We start from the raw sequence: 25,939 nt of genomic DNA, 5'->3' as shown, positions 1-25,939 counted from the left end.
CTATCATGGCCACGAGCAGTGAATGGGTGGGTAAATAACCAAACAACACGTATAGGCTGTGTGTCCCTCCCTCCTCATATGCCATTTCTCCATAGCTGTTCTCTAATACAATAGTATTGGCTTACAGGTGGCGCTTTAACTAAATAGCCAAAACTAAAAACAGGACAATATCTTAGGAAGGAGCTGCAACTGCATGATAGCGGTGATGTTTCCCTTGCAAGACCACTTCCACACAACAGACATGCTGCAATCATTGTTAGGTAATATTAGGTGAGCCTCCAGTGGTCTGCAGAGCACTTCCCAAAGTCTTCCAGCAACTATTGCAAATTGGAGTTCACCACCCCTTCTCGCTCACAAAAAGAAATGGCATGTACCGGCTGTCAGTGCAGCGGTTGTGACATTTACAAACACGCTAAGACTGGACAATAGTATATTTCTCCTGGCATTGATCATCGTAGTGTTCCCCCTATGATGTTCCTCATGAGTAAACCCCCACCATCAGAACGCAGTTGCGCAACAGAGCATGCATGCCTGCATATCCACACATACCTCTAAACACTTTTGTCGGGTTTCATCCGCCCTGTATGCAGCTCTCTAACCACCTGTTTGGTTTTGGCGCTTTGGTAGCATAAGCCATCTAATCGCTAAACCATTGGCACTGTAAATGTAAAAAAAAAATAAGGTGAAAGTGGAGTTCGGGAGCAGTGTATGGCATTGGCATGGCAACTTGCCGATGCTTGGCTATGAAATGGCCAAAGAACCAGCTGGGCCTTGACCCTTTCGCTCGCGTCTTCAGGCCTGCTGCTGTTGCCAGGGAGCTGTGCATGCTACCGAAGCAAGAGCAAAATGATTGCACTTAACTAGATGCACATTAGATTTTCATTTGTATGCACCAATGTTTTTTGTCAGATGAACTCCTGTCGAACTATGTTTAAAATCCAAGCAGAGTGATCTGTTGGCATACGGAGATAGAGACAGCCAGGCAGGCCTCTGATTTATGAGGCAGGCAAGTGCCTTTGTTGTTAGAATGTAGCAGAGAACCCACGCTTGCTCCCCAAGTGTCCCCTTTGAAACGTTCTTCACACTGCCATGGACCCATGTTTTCAGTGGGTCTTGTATGCGTCAGGACTAGGACGGTCGGCTTCCAGAGAGTTCTGAGTTGTGGCTGAGCTGATGGCACGCATTTCAGCTTTTACCCCCTTATTTCTCTTAAACGTACAAATGGCATACTCAAAAATAAAAATAAATAGCAACTCAGTGCGGCGCGTTACAGACTGTGGGACCACAGTGAGCCCTCACAGACATACCTGTTCAACTCTGAACACGTGTGGTTTCATTGTTCGCGGAGAGCATCGTGTTTTCTAGGTCACATAATCAGCAGGAAGCAGTGTTAAAATGTAAGAAACTGAACGCCCATGCAAAATAATGTGTTGTAATGGAGGAAAAAGTGGTAACCTCATCAGATAGTAGCCACCATTCACGTGTATGCTTTTTTAGGGAACACCACACTGTTTTTTCCTAGCAATAAAAAGCGCCCCTCCATACTGAGTCCGATGATGGCTTGGAGCCATTTAGCCACCCCTGGACCCAACCACCACTTTCGGAGATACTGCAAATGGCCAATGGGAGTCACGCAGAAGGGTGGGCAGTCAGAATGTCCCCAGGTAACAGTCGGGTGCCCGCTGGCAGATCACACTGTGCAGTGTATGAATGCTTATATTGATTTGCTGCAGAGTGACTGTTGCTGTTTGAGTGCCTGCAGGCTGGAGACAAGCAGCTGTGACTAGACTGCTGCACTGGGGTTGCTGTTTGGAGAGTCTGGCATCTGAGTGAAGAAGACTAAAGCACACACACTATCTCTCACTTCTCTCAGCATCCTCGCTCCCTTCCACTGGAACCACCTCCCCCTCCACATCCGCTCTTCTCCCTCCTACCCTTTCTTTTGCTCTTCTCTAAAATCTTATCTTTTTCACTCCCCTCCCTAACACCCTTCACTTTCTCTTCTTCTTCTCCCTCCCCCTCATTCCTCACCTCTTACTCCTGCTCTTCCGTTCCCTCTCCATCCTCTCTACCTCCTTCTTCCCCATCCCCTGCTCTCATCTAGCCTTACTCTTTCCTCTCTTCTTCCTCACACCTTCTTGCCTTCCCTCTTACTTCCGCTCTTACCTCCACTAATACCTACCATTCCCTCGTACACATCTGCCCCTCCCTACTCCCTCCTCACCTCAGCATTATTCTACTCCCTCCTCACCTCAGCATTATTGTAAATGGTTCCTTATACTGTTTTCAAGTTGTGATTCAATTGCCATCTTATGCTTCTTGTATTTTTGCTTGTTCTCATGTAATGCACTTTGGATTAAAGGGCTGTATAAATTCAATAAAATACAAATACAAATGAAGCACACAGGCGTGGGACAACTACACAAACATGAAAGTATGCGTACATTTTCTAAGGGGGGAACATTTCTTAAGGACGGGGGAACTTTCGCACATTATCCTGTGCATGCTCCAGTACCACAAACTTTCTATAGGCGTGTGCTGTGGTCCTCTTGGGTTTCGATGCATGCATCAAGCAGTTTCTTGGAAAATCTTGCATGCAAATATCCTATGAGTCCCTAAAGCGAGCGCAAGCTCTTGTAGACCTGCAACACAGCTCTTTTGATCCTTTGACGGTTTGGGGGAAGGGCGAGGCTTGTGTGTGGTGGTTCCACAAGATGTCTGTGCGAGTGGGAGTGAGCAGCAGTGAATAGACCGGAGCTGGCATTGGCACACAGCAGAATCCACAGTTTCTAATCTGAGAAGCCTGCCACTGTAATCTGTAGCATCTCAACAACAGGTCACCTCCCTCACACTGATGGCCCCCACAATGTGAGGCCACATACAAGGCTGAGGCCTCTTGCTTTACATGATGCAAAGGGCACTGCAAGGAGGGACGCAGAGCCCAAAGTCCTCTAGAAGCAAGGAGTGTTAGGTTAGTGCTTCATTATTTAACCAAAGTGTATGATACTAGGCAAAATATTCAATCTCAATCTCACTCTGATTTAACTACACACAAGTCCTCCTTAAGTGATCCCATTCAATCGCAACCCCAGCCACCCTACCCCCTCTTTCTCTACTCAACGCTACCCCTTTCCCTCTACCCTCACCATGCATGCTACCCCCTTCTCTCTAACCCCACCCACCCTACATACACCCTTAACGCACCACCCGCCTTACCCTCTTTCCCTATCCCCGCTCATCCTTCCTCTCACACTCGCTTTGTTATCCTCCCAGTTGCGCCCTTTCTCTCTCATATTTTCTCATACTGATTATCGATGGCACCCCCTATCAATGGTTTCCTCCCTTGTAATTCTATTTGGCACCTGCACCCCTTATCACATTCTCCTTGGAAATTTTGCACTCTCCTCCTTGCACCCTGGTGCCTATAAATGCAAAATAAAAACAGCAGTAAGAACCAAAACTATTGGCATTGCCAATGCTTGTTTTAGTTTTGCATACATATTGCACTTTCAGTGGCTATGAAACACAATGTACCTGCAAACAGATGAGATTTGATGAAAAGGTGAAGTAGCAGGTTTATTTATTTATGCATTTATTTCAGCACACCTAACCCTCAGGCATCTGGGCGCTAGTTACAGGAAATGCATAGTAAAGTTCATAAAGTGCAAGAGGATGCATATTTTTATATTTGTATTTTAGTAAGCACCTTAAATCTAAGCGCTTGTACATAGGATGAAAGAGCAGTACAATAAAAATGAATAAACAATTAAAACCAGAAAACAATCATTTAAAAATGTTGGAGTAAATGAGATTTCGAAGAACCACAGAAAAGGGAATAGATAGAAATAGAGCAGAGAGAAAGTGGAAGAGCATTCCAGTGGAGAGGGGCAAGGAGTTCAAAGGAACGAAAATGAGACTGAGCGCAGGGGGGACGGGGAGCTAAGAGTAAGAATTGAGAAGAGGAGCGAAGAGAACGAGAAGGCATATAGAAAAATATTAGTGCAGTATGATAGCTGGGAGCAAGACCATGAAGAGATTTGAAAACAAGACAGATAAAATTACATTTCATTTGAGAATGAAAGGGTAGCCAACCAAGTGTTGCGAGAGAAGAGATAGTCCCGAAATGAGAGAGGACACAGAAGACGGATGGAGGAATTGAATACTGATTTAAGAGGTGCAAGACGAGAGTTAGGGAGGGCAAATAGGGCAGTCGAACAGTAAAAAAGTTGAGAAAGATAAAAGAAGAAATTAAGAGTTTAGATGCTTAAAAAGTTAGAAATGGACAAGCCTTACAAATGTTATGGAGGTGAAAGCGGCAGGACTGAGAGGTCAATGCAATGTGATAAGATAAAGAGAGATTAGTATCAAAGTAGAGAGCAAGATTACGAGCCATAAGAGAGATTGAGAGTTTAGATGGGGGAAAGGATATAAAAGAAGGTGGAAGATGACAAGGAAGAGTATTAGCAGGAAAAAACAGTACTTCAGTCTTCCCAGCATTGAGGGTAAGGTAGTGGGAAGACATCAAAGATTTAATAGCAACTAAGAAATCAAAGAGAGTGTGATGAATTTCAGCGTAAAAGAAGAAAAGTAAAGAAACTGTTGGGTGCCGTCAGCATAAAAGTGGTGAGATAGCCAAAAGGAAGAAATAATGACCAAGAGATAAGATGTTTAAAAAGAGAATAGAAATGGGCCCAAAACCAAACCTTTAGGCACCCCGTGGGCAAGTGAAAACGAGTCAGAGGACTTGCCCGCCCAAGAGACAGAAAACATTCTGTTAGAAAGATAAGAGTGAAACCAGGCTAAGACAGGGCCTGTTAGACCAAAAGACAAGTGGAGCCAGAAGTAACTAGTGATCAGTGTCGAAAGCATCTGATAAATCTACAAGAATAAGAAAAGATGAGTGCTTGGAATTTCGTGCCGAAAGAAGAGAATTCAACACAGAAAGAAGAGCAGTTTCTGTGGAATGAAAAGGACGAAAACCACACTGAAATTGGGGAAGAATAGAATAATTAGAAACAAACGTGGCATATAGATTAAAATGATGGTAGTGGTACATGGACACTATGAAGAGTCTCATCTCACGGTGCGGGGGCTACTTCAGGCATAGTCTAACCACTACTTGTCCTAGTGGTCTAAGGCCAAGTTGGTTGGCGATAAGGTGCTTCTGCACCCGGTCCCACAGTTTTCAACCGTTCCTGTTTCCAATTTCCTTCGGGCTGTCTTCTTTCAGAAATTCACCCGCAGATCTTGAATTTCGGAAAGAAGACAGCGCAAAGGAAATAGGAAAAGGGACCGGTGCAGAAGCACCTTATCGCCAACCAACTTGGCCTTAGACCATCACAGAAGCCACATAACCTGGACAACCAGGAAAGGATACCAATTACTAATACTGTCTGGGGAAGCAGGCACCACAGGATACTGTAAGATAAGGTGCGGAAGGACACAGTTCTAAAATCCACCAGTGATACAAATCATCAGGAAGGCTACACCATACCCGCAACCAAGAGGGATGATCTACAAATAGAGAAAACCGACATTGAGAACGGTTAATCCTACGGGAACACTGAGCAGGAAGCATTTTTAGCGCACTAAAGAGAAAGTTGCACTAAATAGTAAGGCACACAGATTGGATATCTGAAGTTATGAAGAGAGCAGCCAACTCCTGAAGACGGGGCCAACATACTCCAAAACGCTTAGAGATACAAATCACAGATTGGACATTCCATAAGAAATTTCTCTGCCAAGAAATTGTTTTGTAGAGTTATTTTTTCATGTAATATCGAATGCAACATCATATGTCAGCTGAGATTTGTAATTGTCTATTCTACTGTGGAAAATTGAGAGAAATTAAATTTTATATTGAACGTTGATCACAAAATGAATGGTTATGTATTAAGAATATACAGTTGATCATATTGTTGACTAAAAAATCCCTTTTTTACAATCGGTGAACGAACGACATTATTATTGAACTCAAAATTTTAAAACTTACTAATATAAATCATTAACAATTGGTTGTCTATACAATTAAGATTGGGTGTGCAGGGGACGGGAGAGATCCACAAGATTGTGGACATCTGTTGCTTTGAAGGCTACTTCAGGCATGCAAACAAGCATATTAGACAAAATAGATGTGAATACACCAACTGGCAAAGCCTCACCTCATAGTGCGGGGGGCTACTTCAGGCGTGCAAACAAACAGACAAAATGGGTGTGAGTACACAAACTGGCAAAGTGTCACCTCAGGGGTGCAACGAAACCTACATTTTGGGGGGGGGGGCTAAACAGTGATGGGAGGGGCCACTTTCTAAACTGGGCATGGTAAACCTGGAGGCTCTGCCCCCTCTGTTCAACCCAAAGGGTTCTCTGGCATGGGGCCCAAGTATCAAATGGTAGCAGCCCAGCATTACATATAGGTGGCCACGCAATTGCACATTTATTCACTTAAACATCCCATTCACGATACACTCACTAATTTACACGTGAACCCATCCCCCATACATCATACTTATTCACACACGCACACACTCATTCACAAGTACATTACATACACACTCCTTGCACACATGCATACATTATGAGATACAACAACACACTTTAACACTGCTACTTTCAGAAAAGGCTTACCTCACCTCTGTGCCTAACAGAAAGCAAGTGTGCGCATCAGCCCCTTGCCCTCAGTTGTGAAAGAACTTTGCTCGCAACCGTGGGCAGGGCGCTGATGTATGTATTTGATTTTTGTTAGCCAGAGAGGTGAAGCCTTTCTTGAAACTAGCAGCTTTAAAGTTTTGCTGCCTTTGTTCAGAGACATTTACATAGCTCTCAACTCACACGCTTTTGGTGGGTGTTACCCGCCTTGTAAAGGGCTGACTCACCCGTCAAGTCTCCTGCACGCCCATTCATTCCAATGGGCGTCTCACCCGCCAAAAACAAAATCAGGTGATGTCACCCGCCTTTGCAATACAAATGGTTGAGAGCTATGCATTTATCTGCACTAACACAGGAACAATTTAAAGCTGCCGGTTTCAGAAAAGGCTTCTTTTCCGCTCTCTGGCTAACAAAAAACTATTTCGCGCAACACCATTGAGCTAATCGGGCTTCAGCTCCTCCCCTCAGCTCACATTTCTGGGGTTGGAGGGCTGAAGCCCGATTAGCTCAATGGCGTTGCGCGCCTGCCGCAACTCATGGTTCCAGGGGCTAATTCAGGCGTGTAAACAGGCATGGTAAGTAGGTATAAGTACACAAGCTGGAAAAAGCAGATGAGAGACCGACCTGTTCAGAATGGGTGGAGGACTTGAGGCAACTGGCCAGAATTGAGAAGGTTATCCTTCGCAGGAACAAAAAGTTGAAATTGTTTGATGATATGTGGGGTGGGTTTTTGGATGACATGTGATATAATAAATTGGCCTGTTTTGCTTTTTAGATTCTGTGAAGGTTGGGGATGGATATGGGGTGTGGATTCTATGCAATGAGTTCTACGATTACAATGCTGATAAGTTTGTTCCTTGTATGTTTTCTATAAAATTCAATAAACTTAATAATAAAAAAAAAACAAGCTGGATAAAGCCTCACCTTATGGTGCGAGGGGCTATTTAAGGCGTGTGAACAAGCATAAGGACAATTAGGGGCAGAGTTAGAACCTGTATATAGACTAGGCAGGCTTTCTCTCAGTGAAGAGGGAGATTAAGTAGTGGCAGTGCAGTACTGGATTAGCAAATTATATAGATTAGAGATCATGTAGTAAACAGTGCAGTAACAGATTAACAAATCGCATAGGATTGAAGATCATGTCCAAAGTAGTCATCAGATGGCCGTGTAGAGCGAATGTCCAGGATTGAGTTTTGGCTGGGCTGATATGGTATCAATCACCACCAGCTGGGTGCAACATAAACAGGCCTAAGCAGAGGCGGACTGGGAACCAAAAGAGGTCCTGGAAATAATTTTCAAAGTGGACACATATTACACATTTCCAGCAAGCACAACCGTTTTCCTATGAGCACATTTCGAAATAAAATCGGTTACCACACAAAAGAGGCCCAGGGTGCAGCGGCCTCCTGGGAAATTTCCAGAGTTCCTCAAGGCCAGTCCACTGCTGGGCTGGGCCTGAGAGGGGAGCGGTAAGGCCATGGAGCGTATCGCGCAAATCAGGAAGAAGCCTCTCACCCAGTGAGGCACGGGGCTGCCTGCAGCAGTTACACCAAACATGCACGTGCAGAAATAACGAGGTAAGGCGCAGTGGGGGAGGCCGTAACGCGCACATTGATAATACAGCGGCGCGGTGAGTACCGGGCAGTTCCCGGGCTGGTAGTGGAGGATATCCAATATCGAACCAGCCTCTACCAGAGACTGGGCCAATGGAAGCGCGGGGCTGATGTGGAGGTTAAGCTCTTCCTTTGCACTCTGCATCTGCATAATTCATGTGGAGAATCATTCGCAGCAGCCATGCATATGCCAGAATGGGAAACACGGGACTGATGCCCAAGTCAGATTACCCATTCGCTCCCTTCCAGCAGCACGCATTGTAATGAATAATAAGAAATGCATGTGCTCTTTTCCTCCTAGTAGGTGAGAATTGATTATACACTTGTGGGAGATTCTGGTTTCACAATTTAACCGGCCCCTGTTATTTCTGCACCCCGAATGCTAGAGCACGAGTAGGCAATTTCGAGGACCTCCATTTTGTGACAGTGATGGACATCTTTGTTGATATTGGGCGGGGAAGCGGGGGGTTGAATGCGTTTGTGTGTCTGTTTATTGCCTGCCAACAGAGCCCACGGGAGCTGAGTGTAGGCAACCGCCCGCCAAAGGTCATGCATGTATTAAGCACAGGCTCTTTTTCACGGTAATGCGTATTGATCTGCCAACCAATCGGCCAATGTGCGATCAATCGGAAGCTGGGGAAGCGGAACAATCAATGAATGCTCTTTACAAGAGAACTGAAGCCTGCGTGGGAGTGGGAAAATACTCATTAGGTGCGTGCTGCTGGTTTCTTCTCAATTCATAATGCCGTTAATTACAATGGGCTTGGCCAGCTTTATTGGCCCAGCTGCTATCACCAGGCCAGACTACCTCACGTAAAATGTAACTACTTATTTTTGCATAAGACAAGTGGCCGTTTAAAGCCCTAGACATATTGGCGCAGAGATTTGTACAGGGGAAATGTCGTAAAAGAAATGTAAAATCACAGATTAATAATACCAGGAAATTAAATGTTTTCAGCAATATTGATTTTTAAAAATGTTGTTTGTCTTTTAAGGTTTAAAAAATGGCAGCTGTTACCACGACAGAGAAGAAAACTACACAAGTAAATGCTTCCAAGTAAGTGTGAACATCAACTGTGCAGTTAAACTAGATTCTTCTTTAGAAAAAAACATGAAATCAGATCAATCTAACGAATGCATGTTTAAAATGTGCACCCTATTACTTTTGACTAAACCCCATTCCATATCAATGACTTGTTCGTGTTGTTGCACACCTCTATCAGTATGCAACAGGGATCAGAAATGGAGAAAATCAATGCCATACATCCAAAACCAACACCTTTGTCTGTAAAAGCATTGAGTGTCCTGCTTTCCAATGTTTGATCCCCCAAAACATAGCACAGGTCAGCTTAAGAAACAGGAGGAAACCAGAAGCACAAATGCTACAGAAATTAAAAAAATACAAAGATAAGTGCAAAAGCACATCAATAAAAGAGGGCAGGTGCCTTGAGCATATTAGGAAAGGGCACGTGGTAAAGGAAGGCTACAGCGGGGGAATCTTTGAATATGAGAGAACCCCTTTTTGAAAACAAGCAAAGGCAAAGCCAAAGGTTTTGGCTTTTTTTAAAAGGAACTGTTTTTGATAATTCAATCCTCCTCTCAGGTCCCAAGCAGAGAGACCAGTGAAGTGGCCTGCGTGGAGATGGTCGCCAATGATGGGTCATAGTTGACGATGGTCAAACAAAATCTTGGAAATCTCTACACATTAGTACATTTTACTCACAGTGGTGGAAAAGCACCATCTAAATGAACCAAAAGGAAACATTTTATAGTGTCTGAAAATAAAACCATGAAAATATTCCTACTCACTCAACACAATTCTGTAAAAATATCAATGTTATACAAATTTGCAGTTTTCACATCAATCTGATGCTTCGCAACAGTGCTAGAAATGGGTTGGATTTCTCTGGATTTGGAGCCCAGCTAAAACGATCTCCCACCAATCCTGAATCTCCCCCGCTGCTTCAAATCATTGAACAAAAAGGCCTTTAATGTTCGTCCTGCTCTAATTTAAAGGCAGTGCTGATCCCACATGAGTATATTGTTGTGGAGCCCCCCTGGAGTAAATATAGTGTTGACCCCCAGTTGCCCTATCTGTTTATATTTTCTATTAAAAGCAGTCACCGTACTCCCTTTATTAAGAGCCTTGATTCCTCCCCTGACACCCTTTGGGTACCCTTAGGGAGCGAGGGCAGCCCTGCAGTTTGAAAACCACTGTTTCAAGGTGAAATATAGTGCACCCTGCTGCCCTTCTTGTTGTGCAAGTGATGTGAAAATCACCCGCTGGCACACAGAACCAGGTTGTAGGGCAATAGTCGGGAATCTGGAATTGTGCATTTATCATTTGTAGAGGGTGACTTTAGGAGATAACCCCAGAACCCCCACTTGAAGCCTTGAAATGTGAAGTTTGTGTTTCTCAGACATGCATCCCTCTCTTAAGCTGTCTGCTTTAATTGTGTTTCAAAGTTAAACCTTATGCTAAGAACCTGAAGAGGGTTGTTAGAATGTGGTAAAAAAAAGTTTGCCTCATTAAGAAAATGTATTTCGCGCAGACGAGCCCTTATCCGCAATGACTCCCCTGAAAGCCCCACCCCCTTCAATCTGGCCACTCTGTCAGGCCCACAGCAGACGTAGTCCCAGAGTGCATTGTTTCCGTTTCCAGCACTTGTATAAAAGTGTAAATATTAGAGCACAAATCAGTCGACCCCACCTTGCTCCAGAAAGACAGCCCCTTTCCCTTAATCCCCATTTTGTAGTGCAAATAGCTGTTGATGTTTGAGGCTTCTTTCCTAGCTCCAGGAGAACCGTTATTGGGACAGATCAAACCTTGTACATATGATCCTCCATGACAGCCCCTCCCTATCCCTGAAAGGACAGCCCCTAAAAATAGACCAATACTGCATACCTGCTCCTCCCCTGGCATCATTGGTTAGTTCTGGCACACATTTTTTCCCTAGGTGCTTCGGCACAGAGCGGTACTTAGTAAGGCCATGAGCAATACAAATTAGGAATTGCAGTGCTTTTGGTCCGGCGGTTCTATCCTCCCACCCCCAAGCCTGTCTCTTGGCAGGGTGCTTTCCTTCAACCTTACTGCAGCCAGGGTGCCCTTTCAGGTTTGCCGGATTGAGCACCCAGCTTTGTGGGGCCCTCTGCGGAATCGAACTCCCCCTTTTATCTTTCCTGATCATCATTTCACTGTGAGGGGAAACACAGGTAGGATTTCAGCATCATTCTGAAACTAAAGTTGTTCAATGGGCGCAAAACCAGGTGACATGTGGCCGGTAGGAGGAATTCCATTTTGGGCCCGAGGTGTGTGCATGGTGTGAGAGCAGTTTGAGGTTTGTGGGAGAAACTGGGTAGAATTCTAGGAGAAACAAACAGGGTTGCTGGCCCTTGCCCTGATTGCCCGATGAACGCCTGGCAAATGCCATCCTATGTCTCGACAGGCTTTGATCCAACCAGCAAAACTGCCTAGCTGGCCACTGAGCATGGCACCGGAGCAAGTTGTAGTGAGGACACTGCACCTCTACAGCCAACTTACATAGCACACCGTGAGCCAATGCCGTAATGTGCTACTGACACCCGGGGCTCCCCTTTGCTCTTGACATGGAATTCATAGAAAATGTCCCCCAACCATGCACAGCAGAGAGTACTTCGGTCTATATGCATCAGCAAGATTTGCCTTCATTCCCCTTGATCTCCTCACTAACCTCATCCATCCCCTGTTTCATATCAGCCACAGCGCTTGGAGACCATGGAAACGGTAGCGAAACGTGGTAACAAAAGCCCAATAGCATAACATAACATGCATCACGTGAAATATTCACATGATAAAGTGAACAAGTTCTACAATGTGTTTCAACAAAATAGACTATAATTGTGTAAAACATATACCCACAGCAAACACATAGCAAGAAAGCTATCCATTGAAAGCAAATAACTTATTTTCCAAAACATGCAACACTAATATCTCTAATTGATATATAGTTTGCAGACTAACATTTCTCAACAGCTGTGCTAAATAAGAGCCCACTAGTTTTGGCAACTCTGCCTTTATCAGGGCCTAATTACATAATTGAGTTATGTACATACATCATTTCTCTCGCTCTTGAAATCTTTCTGTATCAAGAATTGTGTGTGTTTATATTGTAATTGTAATTTTGTATTTATATATTCTACTATTAGACCAGTTTTCGTCGGTAGGTGAACACACATGCAAATAAATGTATGAAAATATATCAGTTTTATAATAATATTCAGGGTTACAACATGCATTACAATACATATATTACGCAATGTCTTTCCCAATCATACTTACTCATTGCATGATGGTTGTATCAACTTTTGATATTTGTTTGCTCAGACCATTTACAAAGAGGCCTTCTGACAGTTATTAAAACATGTTTTGATGGAATTACTATTGAGACAACATCGAATGTTACACAATTGAAGGAACGCACAAATACCCTGAATTAAGTGGTCTTATGAGACATTCACTGTGTAACACACTGAGCACTCAATACAAAATGCCGAATTGGCAGTTTGCTAAATGGGAACAGGCAAAAAAGAGCCCCTAATTAGTCTTGGTGGCTGTATTGTACATTTTAACACTGAAACCAAATGTTTCAAGATTAACAGGTTTCTATTGAAGTTAGTACAATCACTAATAATGGCTCGTAAATAAATTAAAAAATGTAAGGTATTAGTCAAATCTACTGGGGTGTAAATATAGGAAGCTTGTGTGCTGCGTTTCGGTGCCTCATATTGTTGCCCCACCGTGGCATTTCAATAGACACTGAGTGAATAACACAATGGGCCTCATTAGGACCCTGGCGGAGAGGGTATTACGCCAGCGTAGTGCATGGCGTACCTCTCCGCCATACTACGAGTTCCCGTAGCGCCATGGAGGTTTTCTCCGCCTGGTTTTACCAGCCGGAGAAAACCATGGCGCTACGGGACCTCGTTGTTAATTACGCCACCGTATTTTACGGTGGCGTAATTAACTCCTTCCCCACTCCCATTATACCCTATGGGGCAAAAATGGGAATGGGGAAGGGCAGAATGGGGATTGGGGATTTACCGCTCCGCCGAGGTCGGAATGGGGCGGTAAATCCGCCAACCCCCATGGCGCTATCGGCGGCTTTCCGCCATGCTTCGCGGTGCATTTAGCACCGCGAAGTCCGCCTGGGTCGTAATGAGGCCCAATGTATTTCTTCCCGAGCATCAGTAAAGCAACCTTCTTAGGAAAACCATTTCACTGTTTGTTACTGTAGCAGTCACAGTGCCTTCTGGGAGAGTGTAGAGCTGCTACACACTCCCATTTTACTGCACTTTGAATTTTCCTCAAATCAGATCAGTTTACATCCATTTTGCAGAAATGCTACATGTAAATGAAGTGCAATCCTTCCATATGTGTGCGTTCCTCGAGACCTGGTCATGTAATGATGCAGGTCAGCCTCTGCCCTTTTAGATCACAGGCATTTAGAATATAAATTGGGAGAATAGCCCAGGGGCAACGTGTTCACCTTCGAAGCAAGACGACACAGAGCACCGCATGTTCGATCCCCGAGTCCGCGCTTAAAAGGTCTGGGTATTAAGTGCGTTATCAAGAACATTGATCAATGCAAATACGTCGACATGAAGAAGAGACAAGAAACTGCTCCCAACTTCTTTATTGAGTTCACTACTCAAGAGTAGCCACCTTAATTTCTTTTGAACATAGCACGCTCGAGACCTAACTTAGACAAAACACGTCAATAATCTCTGAGTGGATGACCTTAAAGGAAAATGCATACACTCTTTCTACAAAAGGATGGAAGGCTAGACTTGGTCCAAACAGTCACAAACATTGATGTCCAAGCATTTCATTTGGGTTGGGTTAATCAGCCCATCTTTGTGCTCCCAATTTGCACTTTTTTGGAAAGTCGGCTGCATATTTCAAATCATGGAAGCAGAGAGAACTGCAAAAGGGATATGCCTTGGACCTGGGGATTGAGAGGAAGCCAGAGCGATATGTATGTGTGTTTACAAATAAGGTGGGGGTGTGCGTGTGTGTTTTAGTTTTTGTAACTGGGTGTGTTTAAGTGCATTTGTAACAGTGTAAAGTGTAGTTGGAAGAGTGTATCTGCGTTCATGTGACTTTGTAACTTTATATCTGAATCTGGTGTTGATTTCCATGTATGTCTTTTGTTGGTCACATAGGAAAAGAGTTTTCTGGCCACGACAATGAAAAATGATCACAGTCTTAGGGGGTCTTCAGAGTTGGTTTATAACAATAACATCCATGTATTTATTTATTTATATACAGGAGGAACAATTCTCTTTTGATCACAAAAGAACGTACAATAGATAGGAAATCAGATTTGATGAGAAGCAGTGAACTTCTTACAATAGGGTGAGTTTGAGGGACAATCTGACCAGGTTGTGGCGGGGGAGTAAATGTAACAGTCATCAGGGACAATACATAATCATCAGTATTTGGCAAATAACATTGATTTTACCGTCAAACCAATTCAGCGTTTGATCAGATACCATGGGAGTTATTTTAGGTAGACTTTTTTCAGAAAACCATCTATTTTTACCTCAAATCCAAGCTGTCCTCAAATTCTGTACTTCTTTTTATTGTACAGAATGGAAGCACAGGTTCCTTCCTTCAATAGCATGAAAGCACATTTTTACAAAGGGCCATTTTGAGGAGTTAAAAAGGTGGGCATCTCTGAATGCCTCCTCTCACCACATTATGCACATAAAGCATACAAGGGACAAACTGGACTCTTCTGTACATGAAGAAAATAAACAGCAGTGATGTGAGCCACTACTGTACATAATACATTTCTCCCTGCACACTGATGCTGAATATAGCTGGAAGAAATGTGGAAAAAACGTTTTACATTACCGTCATTGGAGGTGGTATTTCTGAAACAGCACTGGAGGTATTCCAGAAATATCACCTCTGCTGGTGGTAAACTTTGACACTCTCAGAGTTGGTAACTTTCTTCAGCAATATCAAAAATCTGCCAACTGTGAATTACCCCCCCCTTAGTTTGTAGTGTTCTAATAGTTAATACCTGAATATTACATCTTTCTATGTGTGTTTTCAACTATGTCCAAACTTAAGTACCAAAAACGGACCAACGGCCATTTCTATAACCACTATATAAGTAACATCTGTGGGTGCTATTCAGGGGGCTATTAAACACTTTTTGAGTAAACACACTGATGATCAAGAAATTTGAGTTAGGTATGCCAGTACGGAGACACGCAAAAAAGGAATTGAATACGGCAACTGCACAGACTCCATCTACACCGGGGGGAGAGCAGTGCTGTGAAGGAAAGGAACCCACGGTTTCAAGTGGATTTCTCACATTGCCTGGACATTGATGTACGTGAAATGTGCTTTGGGTCAATTGCTTCACAGTTAGTCATTGGGCACACATGCATTAGACGTTCTACCATTAGTTACTCTGAAACACATGTTTTGGGTGTTTTGTATTACAGGTCCCGAGTGCCATACCATGAGGCTGCTACCCTGACATGATAATAACATTCAGCAAGTCTCCATAAAGGCAGCAAGTCACCCAGTAAGAAGAAAGGGATTTTCGGTTAGCAATTGCGTATAGAGTAGGATGTGTTGGGCTAGTTAGTGCCGATTACACTTGTATGGCATAACATTCTGATGTATAGTGTACTTACTACACTAAAGAGATAATTTTGTGTCTCAAATTCTTGGTAGGTAAACAAAGGATTGAGCATTGGTCCAGACAGTGTCAAGCACATGAAAAAGTTTGACACTGAAGAAGACAGGCATGAGGTATGTCTTCTTCATTATGAGTAGTGCAGTATATAACAATAGTGTACTTATTGTCCTCTATAGGTTGAAGTAATTAAAACCTATATACTTTCCTTGTAGACACAATATGCGGAGAGTTGCGAACTGAGAAAAATACCTTGAGTATTGGGAAGAAAAAGGATCTAGCATTTACCATTTCCAAGCGTTCACGTTCATGAAAGAATGTTATTATCAAGTTATTGAATGATTTGCCATTGGTTGATTACATAGTGCTTATAGTCTTTATTGGGTTGGATGACAAGTTTCCTGTTCAAGGCAGCGATTGTTAGGTCGTAGGACATCTCATCGTGGTCTGGCAATATTTTGACGATTGACTTTATTTCTTTTCCTGCTAAATTGGTGAATATATCCAGTAGCAATGAAGATTCGTCATCCCTGATGGCTTTGAAGGAGTAATACATGTGGCGCAATGGGCTCTGGTTCTCGTGGTTCAACCATTTGTCTTTCTATTTTTGTTATTTATGGCTATACCTCCCTGGAGCTGAGCCTCGTATTGAAGGTGGATCGCTCACTCTGGGTGGCCAATGGCAGTGTGGAGGATGGTGGATGCGTGTATGGGCATGAGCTTGGAGGATTTTGGAAATCCCTATGGCTGTGTTGGATGGCACTGGATATTTGGATGGATGTCAGCTGGATGGTTGCATAGATGTTTGTGGATGTTTGTGGATGCCGCAAAGGATGGCTAGGGCCTTTGGTGGACGAGCAGTGTGAAATATCCCTTGTTGACAAGCAGTGTGGAATAGCCCTTAGGTGGTAGTGGTGCTCACTCTAGAAGCCCTCGCCTCCTGGAGGGCCGCTGCTGGGAACGTCACAATGCCAGTACTGGAGCTGGGCGGCCGCTGCACAGGACACTTATGTCTGTCTGCTTCGTCGCCAGATAATTTGAGTGCTAATGGACCCATGGGAAAGGTTCAACCTCCTTTATTTTCATCCATATACTTTCTGGCGTTGTTCTGCCCCATGCTCCTCCCCTTCCTTCTTTTCTCCCTGTGCCCTTTCTGTTCCTCCCCTTCTCTTAAAAGGGGCCCTTCGTAAAGCAGCACTGTTCCATGTGGGGTAATAACACTGCTGTCCAGGAAAGGTGTTCTGGGTGGCAAAAAGTAAGGGAACGGTGGAGGATTTTTCTGAAAAGTAGAGCAACTTCATTCCCCTTAGTTCCCGCCCACTTCCATTCCTGAGCAAAGCTCTCTTTCCAGAATGGCACATGTTTGTTTCTGCAGTCATCAATACACTCTTCTTGATACTCTATCACTTCACCACTGTAAACTCCTGCCTTTTTCCTTCAGCTGAACACCACCATGAAGCAATTAAGTTATGCAGTGTTCACCATACAAGCCAATTTAACATAAGCATAAGGGAGAACAGCATGCAGCTGGAGATTCTTAATGCTGATAGCAGTAGGTTGATGTTATGAGCAGGGCAAGTGCAAGGAATTATGCCTCCCAGTTGAAGTGCCATTGTGGCGACGCTCTCCCTTACACAAGGGTCAGATTTGAGGATTTCAGCTTTTTCAGGGCCAATAGGGGAACCTGGTTCTCCTCTGCTGCTTGCACCCTAGACGGCACTGGCAGCATAGCATTGCCTTTGTTGTGGGCCTTGAAGCAGGCCTGCGAATCCGTTTGCACCTGTTTTATGATAATTCGCTTTTGAATGATAACGCTCAGTGAACAGAATGTAAGAGTGAAGATCAAACATGTAATGACATTTCCATGCCACACTATCATTTGAAAGGATAGGTGCATATTGATTTAATGTAGTTCTGGGGCGAAGCTTTGTTTTGTATGAATAATAGTTAAGCAAACTATAGTAACCTCTTTAGAAAGCTTGCTGTCAACAAAGCTAAGCTTTTAAGCCTTTCATTGCACGTTATCGTTGGTTCAATGAAAATGCCCTTAATTAACGTGGTATTTTGATGTTTTGTGTTGCTGAACAGCTGAAGCAAACAATTTACGGATGGTTTAATATGTTTTTACCTATCGCATTCTCATTGGCACTTTACTGTGTGGGTTTTCCATTACATGCAGACGGTACTGTAATATTCACTACAGCAAACATCAGCCATGGTTTGATTTGTGGGTGTGTCTCGGAGCTATAGTGTTCGTGCGGTTTCAGATGATGAATGGCCCAGTACAGGTTTATTCTGCAGCATGTGCCCTGCTCAGGCAAACAATGTAATCAATAATTGTGTCTCTTCCTTCACCTCAATCTACTTATTTCACGCAACTCCTTTTGCAGCATTGTTCTTCCATTTATCCATGTTGTATTTACAAAAGATAATGCAGACTTTACAAAGTTGACGCTATTTATTGGGGAGATGGTGCCCGAGTTGGACTACTGGCTCCCCCGCACTTGACTAAATTGTGTGATCCTTTGCAAATCAAGTACTGCCCCTCTAGCTCAGTTTAGTGAATATGAAGAGTTAAAAAAACAAGTTAAAAAGGCTTCATGAAAAGTGAACATTTGCATGTCTCCTTTCTCACTTCTCTACCCTGCCAGTTGACCTGTGGAGTCCTTTGGAGTTGCACATTGTCAACCTTTATTATAACTCTGGTCCAATGTCCAGATCTGCAAGAGCTGCTGAACCCCGCAGACCCACCAGAGCGTCTCAGTTCGAGCTAACTGATAACAGCTAAATATGACACCGCCCCCCCCCCCCCGTGTAAAGGGGAAGTGGATAAAATAAAAAAAAACAACAGACATCCAGACGTCACTGCTGCATGGAAATCTGCAGGGGGCGATTAGATGACAGATTAGGTTCACATCTAGAAACAACTAGACCTTCCTTCTACCACTCTTGGGGTGCCAGTTACTTGTACTCCTCTCCTGAATGCCTAGAGGAGATTATACCATTTTTAGTCAGAATAGAGCTTGTAGACTGTGTAAGAGTTCATTCATTCTTTGCTTGCCTTTTCTTTTCCTTTTAAGTCGTCATACTGAAGAATGACCAGGGTCCCAAAATGTTCTGAAGAATTTTGTCAGCTCCAGGAAACTAACAAACTTACCCTAACTAACTAGTAAACTATTGTTTCATTAAAGTCACTTTTAAACGTACCTGCCGAACCTCTGGGTTTAGCCCAGAGATTCAGGGTTTTATGCTCTTCTCCGGGTCTCTGGGAAAGAGTGTTGAGTGTCCGGGTTTTCCACCATAGTCCACAGTAGTCACTTTGCTGGGCTTCCCCGAGCCAGCACACCCGACTGAGACTCCTGTGCCTGCCACGGCTAATCAGCTGCCCTTCATCCGCAGTCCCTTTCTGTGAATTTACCTTTTTGACCTGTGGGTGGGGCATGTGGGCGGAGTCCTGTGTGGCTATGGTCGGGCATACATCTCAGGGTTTTTGATTTTCAAATGGAGGCAGGTATGCTTTTAAATGAAACTTCAAAATGTGTTCCTGTACATTCAAACTCCATGCACCTTTTGTTCTTGTCTTCTTGATTCAAAAAGATGTCTCAACTTGCAGTGTTCACACCAGAACATGTACTTTACTTTTACTTAGGGTCACCAGATTAAGAAAAAAAAAACGGGACAGGCCATAGACATAGATGTAGGACTAAAGTAAATACAAATAAAACGGTCGTCCTACTTCTATATCGCTGGCCTGTTGCAGGGGTGTGGAGAGGGTGTGCTCACAGGCACACTACTCTCATTGGAGGAGAGGGAGGAGAGGGCCAGGGACGGGAAGGGAGAGGAAATGGGGGGGTGAAATTCGTCCAGGAAGAGTCGCGCCGGGACCCGATTTTCGGGATTTCGAAATCAGGTCCTGGCAAAAACCGGTACCGTAGCCACCCACTAGGGTGTCCAACTGTCCCGGATTTCACGCGATTGTCCCGCAATTAGGGACTCTGTCCTGCAGTTTGCAGAGTGGCTGTGTGGTACGCCGGTTGTCCCGACTGTTGTCGGGACAACCTGCCTCCAGCAGAGCCACTATGCAAACTGAAGTGGCCATGTACACAGCACGGCGCTGCCGCCTGCTGCTTCTTTCTCAGAGCTGGGCGGCTCTGCAGCCCTGGCTCCTTTTGAGCCTCCAGGTCGAGCTGTAACGCTCTGACACCTGGCTTAATTCAAATGCTAATGCTTTGTTCCTGGGGTGGTGATGGTCATGTTTGCAGTTAAAAAACGTGACCATCACCTCCCAGGGACAAACGATTTGCATTTCAATTAAGACAGGAATTAAGAGCCATTAAAAAATGTACATTATAGAAGGGGCGGGCCAAATGTGAATGACGTGACGTCATCACCGCCTTTTGTGCAAGTGTCCCGCGAAAGACTATCAAAAAGTTGGCCACTATACCACCCACGCTTGCAAACCCGGCACAGGGTTTGCAAAATAAAAAAACTCCCGGGACGGCACAGGGTTTGCAAAATAAAAAACTCCCGGGACCCCGGGACGATTTCCCTGGACGTCTGGTCGCCCTACTTTTACTTCAACAAGTTAACTTTCAAAAACTCCTTCTCTGCAAGAGTTTCCCTTTATTCGTAAACAGCGGCGACCTCAGCAAGGAAAACACTACTCACCTCCAGGGCAAACTCTTGCTTTTGAAAATCAGGGAAAACGAGCGGTGACACTACCTTCTCATGTCATGCGCGCCTCCCTTCCCTTCACAACGCTTATCCCAGGCACATGCACAGGGAAGAAATAGGCGAGAGTTTGGTTACGAGCAGAGTTCTGTGCCGAGCTGACTAAAGGAGTGAGTTTTTCCTGCATAAAATCCTTACGTTACTTGTCCTAAACTATATTTACAGTGAAATAGTCACATTGATAACCGGCTCTTCAAGCCTTAGATTTTAACTTTAGCTCTTTCCAAAATTGATATGCTGCGCTCCCACCGTCTAACCTCCAAATGTCCCACGAAGTCACCAAAACCTGTAAACGAATCTTCTTTTCTTCTCCAGCCGTTCCATCACTGTTTAACGCCCGAAATGGGAGGAGCATGAAACACTGCACCTTCGTGCTTGGTAAAACTTGATGAAAGGCAGATTACAACACTGGCAGCACACCCAGGTTCCAAACTAAGCCAATCAACAATCAGCAGCCCCACCACCATCATGACTTGGGACATGCTCCTGTCTCTGAATAGAGCTGGTTAAGGCCCAACCAACCTGTGAATGAGATACCAGAGAATTACCACCTCCTGCCAGAAAAACAGCCCCACCCTGTGTACCACCCCAGGGAGTACTCTGTACTTGACACTCTGTCTCCTCAATCTTGCATGTGGATCTGATCCTTTGACTTCAATTTCATGAATGATGCTGCTTGCACCCGGATCATTAACGAAATAATCAATCACCTTAGGTCCTGAGCCTTACAGCCACCTAGTCTCGTTAAAACCGAGACCCTGGCTTCCACCGTTTGCACCCATCATCCTGTGTGTTTTCCTTCTGGCTGAAATCTAAACGGCTGGTGCCACAGCCCTCAATATCTGTCAGAAAACACAAGTACAAGTGGCGTTATACAAGTCACTGAAGCTGCAAGTACTTGTACCTACTTCTCTCTCTCCCACACCGCACCAAACGTCCTTTACATCTGCTTCCATTCCACCTGGTGTTATGTACACGATGAATGGTTTTGAGTCCTCCGGCCTGGACCTCGGGAACGTCATTTTCCTGGGATGCACCATCGATCAGGGTCGGACTGGGGCATAAAATTATCTCGGGCACCAGCAGAAAAGTGGGCCACAGTTGCAAATGGGAATTCATTCCTTTTGTGACATTGTTTGAATAATGCCCAAGGGGGAGTTTTTTGATAAAATGTGATACAAATTGTGCATTTTAAAGAATATTTATTGAGCAACACTGGTCAAAACTATTAGTCACATATTGAAGTAACTCATAAAACTGGCCCACATTGGCCAAAAAAGGGGCCCACTTTGACCCCAAAAAACTGGCACACGCAAGCATTTTTCATTTTTGGGTCAGCCACGGGCCTATTGCCCTATAGGCAAGTCAGTGACTGCTGTCGCTCCTAGCCATTGTGCACATTGGGATCAGAGCACAGCGGCTTATCATCTTTGCTGCTTCTCTAAACATTTTATATCCAAATTACAGAATTTATCATACAACATTTTAGTTAAATTTTCAGGGCCGGTCACAGGAGTTGATTGGTGGAACTATGTTAGTCCCCTATATGCATGTAAAGACATTTTTTTGGCAACAAATCACATTAACACCCCTCTTTATGTCACAAACCTTCCCACACTGCCCCTCAATTACTTAATTATACTGATCGGTAAAAACACTGTCCAATATACAAAAGGCTTGAGATGGCAAGGGGCGAGACATTCACACTGAGTCTGACCAATGATGTCCCACACGGGTATCAGCGAGGACACGTACAATGCTGTGCCCTAGTGACAGCGAAACCTCTCTTTGCTGATTGGCTTCCTGTTGCATGCCCCATAACCTCTACCCCAAAGCTCTGGCCCCCCCAGCTCCTTCTCACACCTTGCTGCCAAGTGTAGTCTGAAAAAACAGTACCACACCGTGGCTGGATTTTACTTAACTGTATTTGATATCTATTTATCTGCCAATTCTCCATGTGCACCCAGATGCCTAGCTCAGTGGCCTCGCAAGTATCTCTTGGAGTGTCTTCGATGGGGTTGCATTCTCCTGGGAAACTTCAGCTGTGCAACATTTCTGCACACTGTTTCTGCTGAATGTTCAAGAAATACATACAGCTGTCACAAAAAGGCCTGCAACTCTTTTATTATGAGCTGTTTGAGAGAAATGCTTTCCTAATCATATGGGCCTACAACAAAATGACTTCTCTACTGTTCACATATTGCAAAAAAGCCTCCCTACCACATCCCCCCCTAAGGTCCCTTGCAACTCCACCCGGTGCCTGCGCTATTACTATGCCCAAATCACCCACCATTCAGTGCGTGCTCCCGTGGGAATTCTCGCGCTGCGCCTGCTTCTGTGCCCCCTTATGCAAGCAGCGCCGCATTCAATGTTGTCCCCACTCCTGATGTCAACCAACCACGCTGCTCTCTATGTCACCACATTACTTGCACAACTACTACGTGCGCCTCCCTTGGCAGCGTTGAACCTGGACCTTTACAACAGAGGGGTGTTTACGGGTGATCCTCACAAGCGTTTTTGAGAAGGAAGGGGGGAAGGAGGTCCTGCCCGAGTGGGCGCCAAGGGGAGGGAAGCTCTACGGTAAAGGCCCTCATTCTGTTGTGGTCCGGTTTCACCGCTATACAGAGAAGGCAGAGGTTCTGGCTCTCGCAGCTCTGTGCAAGACTTGATGTATGAAGGGGGCACTATAGAAATGTATCAGAACCTGCCTAGCCTCACCTTTGCCAGGTGAGATTGCTGCCAGTTCACACGATCCCTCTGTAATAGGGGTCTCAGATAGCGGTGGGCATACCCATTTGCACTGTTCTTTGAATGTGAGGGGGAGGACTACAGGGTCACCACGGCTGCAGAGGCCACCCAGGCTCTTGCCACCTTTCCCGTCAGGATCAGGAAGGACATAGTTGATTGAACACTCTGTCCCTGGTGAAATGATGGACAGTATTGAGCGAGGTTTGGGGGGCCAGGATGTTCATGTGTGTGGCCGCTGATTACACGGCTAAGGAGTGTGGGGGGAGGGATGGAGTTATTCCCTAGGGACCTGCGTCCAAAGCTGGGCTCTTCAGGGGACTTGGTGGGGAGGTTTCGTATGACAGTGTTGTTAGTATTTCATTTGGGGTTGGGGGTTTGGGGATGGGAAGTTAACAGGGATTGGTTAAAGCAGGGAGACGGTGATGCTTCTTTTGGGAGATGCTTGCTGGGGAAGTGATGAGTTATGGGATATGCACAGACGATCCGAAGCAATGCCGTCCTCTGTGATAGCCACACCCGCAACCGGCTACTAAAGGTGGGAACCCTCAATGTCAAGTGGCTGAACTCCCCCACGAAAAGAGCCCTGATCTCAAAGGAATTCACGCGAGCAGACCTGGACATACTATTCTTGCAGGAGACCCAGCTGAGTGATAGGTATGTAAGACAGGTTGGAGGGTGACCGGAGGGGGAGGGGATTTGGGGTTCCAGGAAGGTCAAGAGGGGAGGGGTTGAAATTGTCCCCCATAGCAGATTATGGGACTCCTTACAAGTTGGCCAGTATCCCTCTGGTAAATGCGCTGGTATCCCACCCAACGTTATTAGCGTTACCGCAACTTGGTCTGGTGCAATTTGAGCTGGATCCCAAGATGCAGTGGTGCTGTTAATCCCCATTTATTTTTCGGGGCTTTTCAGCACTATTAACGTTGGCGAAAACCCTCAAGCGAAGGAAGGAGACACACTGGTAAGGTCATGGCATCCACCTTTACACTCAGAACATGACCCCAAGCCCCCTGAACTCCGATAATTTTATGGCTTATTGTGGTGTAGACCCAGTTCAACCACCTTACACCAATAGTAGAACTTTTTCTAACATCTTCTATAAAGACACTGAAACAAGGAAGAGCATGGGAGCAATATAGAGCATGGAACTGGAGAAGCATTAGTGGCTTGTGGAGTCCGGGAGGGGGTGCAATGTTTAAAAGAAGGAAGCGTCAGGATGGAAGGAGATTCACTTCACCCGACACACACCAGGAGGCGGAGAGAAGCCAAGCTCTTAGCCAGGCAGTCAAGCACAGAGACGCCACACAAGAGCAGAGAAATCTCCCTAGCTCAGGCTGGGAACACTGAGGCAGAGCCAAGGCACAGAGAAGGGAAGGCAGAGGCTGGCCAAGAGATGCATCCCCGAGGGCACCGGAGATGCTGAACTGGGACACGAGGCAGTGGAGAAGCTTTGCCCAGGCAAGGGAAGCCAGAGGGTCAGGTAAACACCATTCTGCTGCAAGGCAGAGCTGCTTGAAGTGTGATGAAAAACCAAACACAGAGGACCCGATAGAGATAGCGGGGAGGCCCAGAAAGCCATCACACCACTGGTGAGCCCATGGTGGAGGGTTCAGACATCAGGTTGTGCTCTGGGTACATATTACTCACGGGAAGTGGGGAACAAAATCCCACGGTTTGCATACTAAGTGTTTTGAATAATCCTAGTGCTTGGGAAAGTTAATGGACAAGTACACAGAAGTAAATAACAGTACTTGGGGAAGAGATATATACCCCCATGTGTCCTTAATGGTGATGAAGGTTGTGAAAGACCTGGCAGGAGAGTAAACCAGTCAGTGTGATTGCGAGTTTGGGACCTGCACCCAAATACAGAGAACATCGTACAGTCCTGGCAAGAGTATCCCAGGCACAGTGAAGGAGACGGTTCAAGGCAAGTCTCATGCGCCTTGGAACTGAATGTTGTAAAGACCTGGCAGGAGAGTAAACCAGACAGTGTGATTGAGATTCTGGGACCCACGCTGAAATACAGAAAACATTGTAAGGTCCTGGCAGGAGAATAAAGCAGGCAGTGTGATTTTGAGTCTGGGGCCTGCACCCAAATACAGCAAACATTGAAATGTCCTCGCAGGAGAGTATACCAGGCAGGCCTATGGGAAGTCGGAAACCCTAGGGAAGGGAATCATATCTCTTGGGCTGGAAAGGTGAATAACATGTGGAAAGCACAGAGTAGAAATGAACTGTGTGAGTGTGTGGAATCCAGGGTAAGGGAGCCATATCCCCTGGATTGCTTAATGACATATGCTGGGAGAAGAACTGTGACTTTAAACTGGGACGAAACTGAGAAACTCAGGGGAAGGGAAGCCCCCGTCCTGAGGATTGTGGAACTTTATAGAACTTTGATCATTTGTTTGTACACCTTTTATGGAACGTTTTGTTGGTACATTGGAAAAGCCACAGATGGCAAGCTGAAAGACGTTATCCCTTTACACATTTCTTTGAGTTTAGCTT

The 25,939-nt window shown here is 45.0% G+C and overlaps 1 protein-coding gene across 4 annotated transcripts in view; it reads left to right on the top strand.

The window, feature by feature from the left end:
• The window catches only part of UPP1 (uridine phosphorylase 1), a 233,571-nt gene that overhangs the window by 42,647 nt on the left and 164,985 nt on the right, over positions 1 to 25,939 (top strand). For 3 of the 4 annotated variants that reach the window (XM_069613322.1, XM_069613323.1, XM_069613321.1), the window contains exon 2: positions 9,257 to 9,318. In XM_069613322.1, the coding sequence (XP_069469423.1) occupies positions 9,266 to 9,318 (53 nt within the window). In that variant the 5' untranslated portion in view covers positions 9,257 to 9,265. Of the gene's footprint in view, positions 1 to 9,256; positions 9,319 to 15,993; positions 16,072 to 25,939 lie in introns of those variants that run through there. The other variant, XM_069613324.1, reaches the window with a different exon arrangement.

The sequence above is a fragment of the Ambystoma mexicanum genome, chromosome 5p (assembly GCF_040938575.1).
Source record: "Ambystoma mexicanum isolate Mex_15411 chromosome 5p, UKY_AmexF1_1, whole genome shotgun sequence".
Taxonomy (NCBI): domain Eukaryota; kingdom Metazoa; phylum Chordata; class Amphibia; order Caudata; family Ambystomatidae; genus Ambystoma; species Ambystoma mexicanum.
Note: the sequence above shows the minus strand (reverse complement) of the source record. Positions and strands in the feature narration are given on the sequence as shown.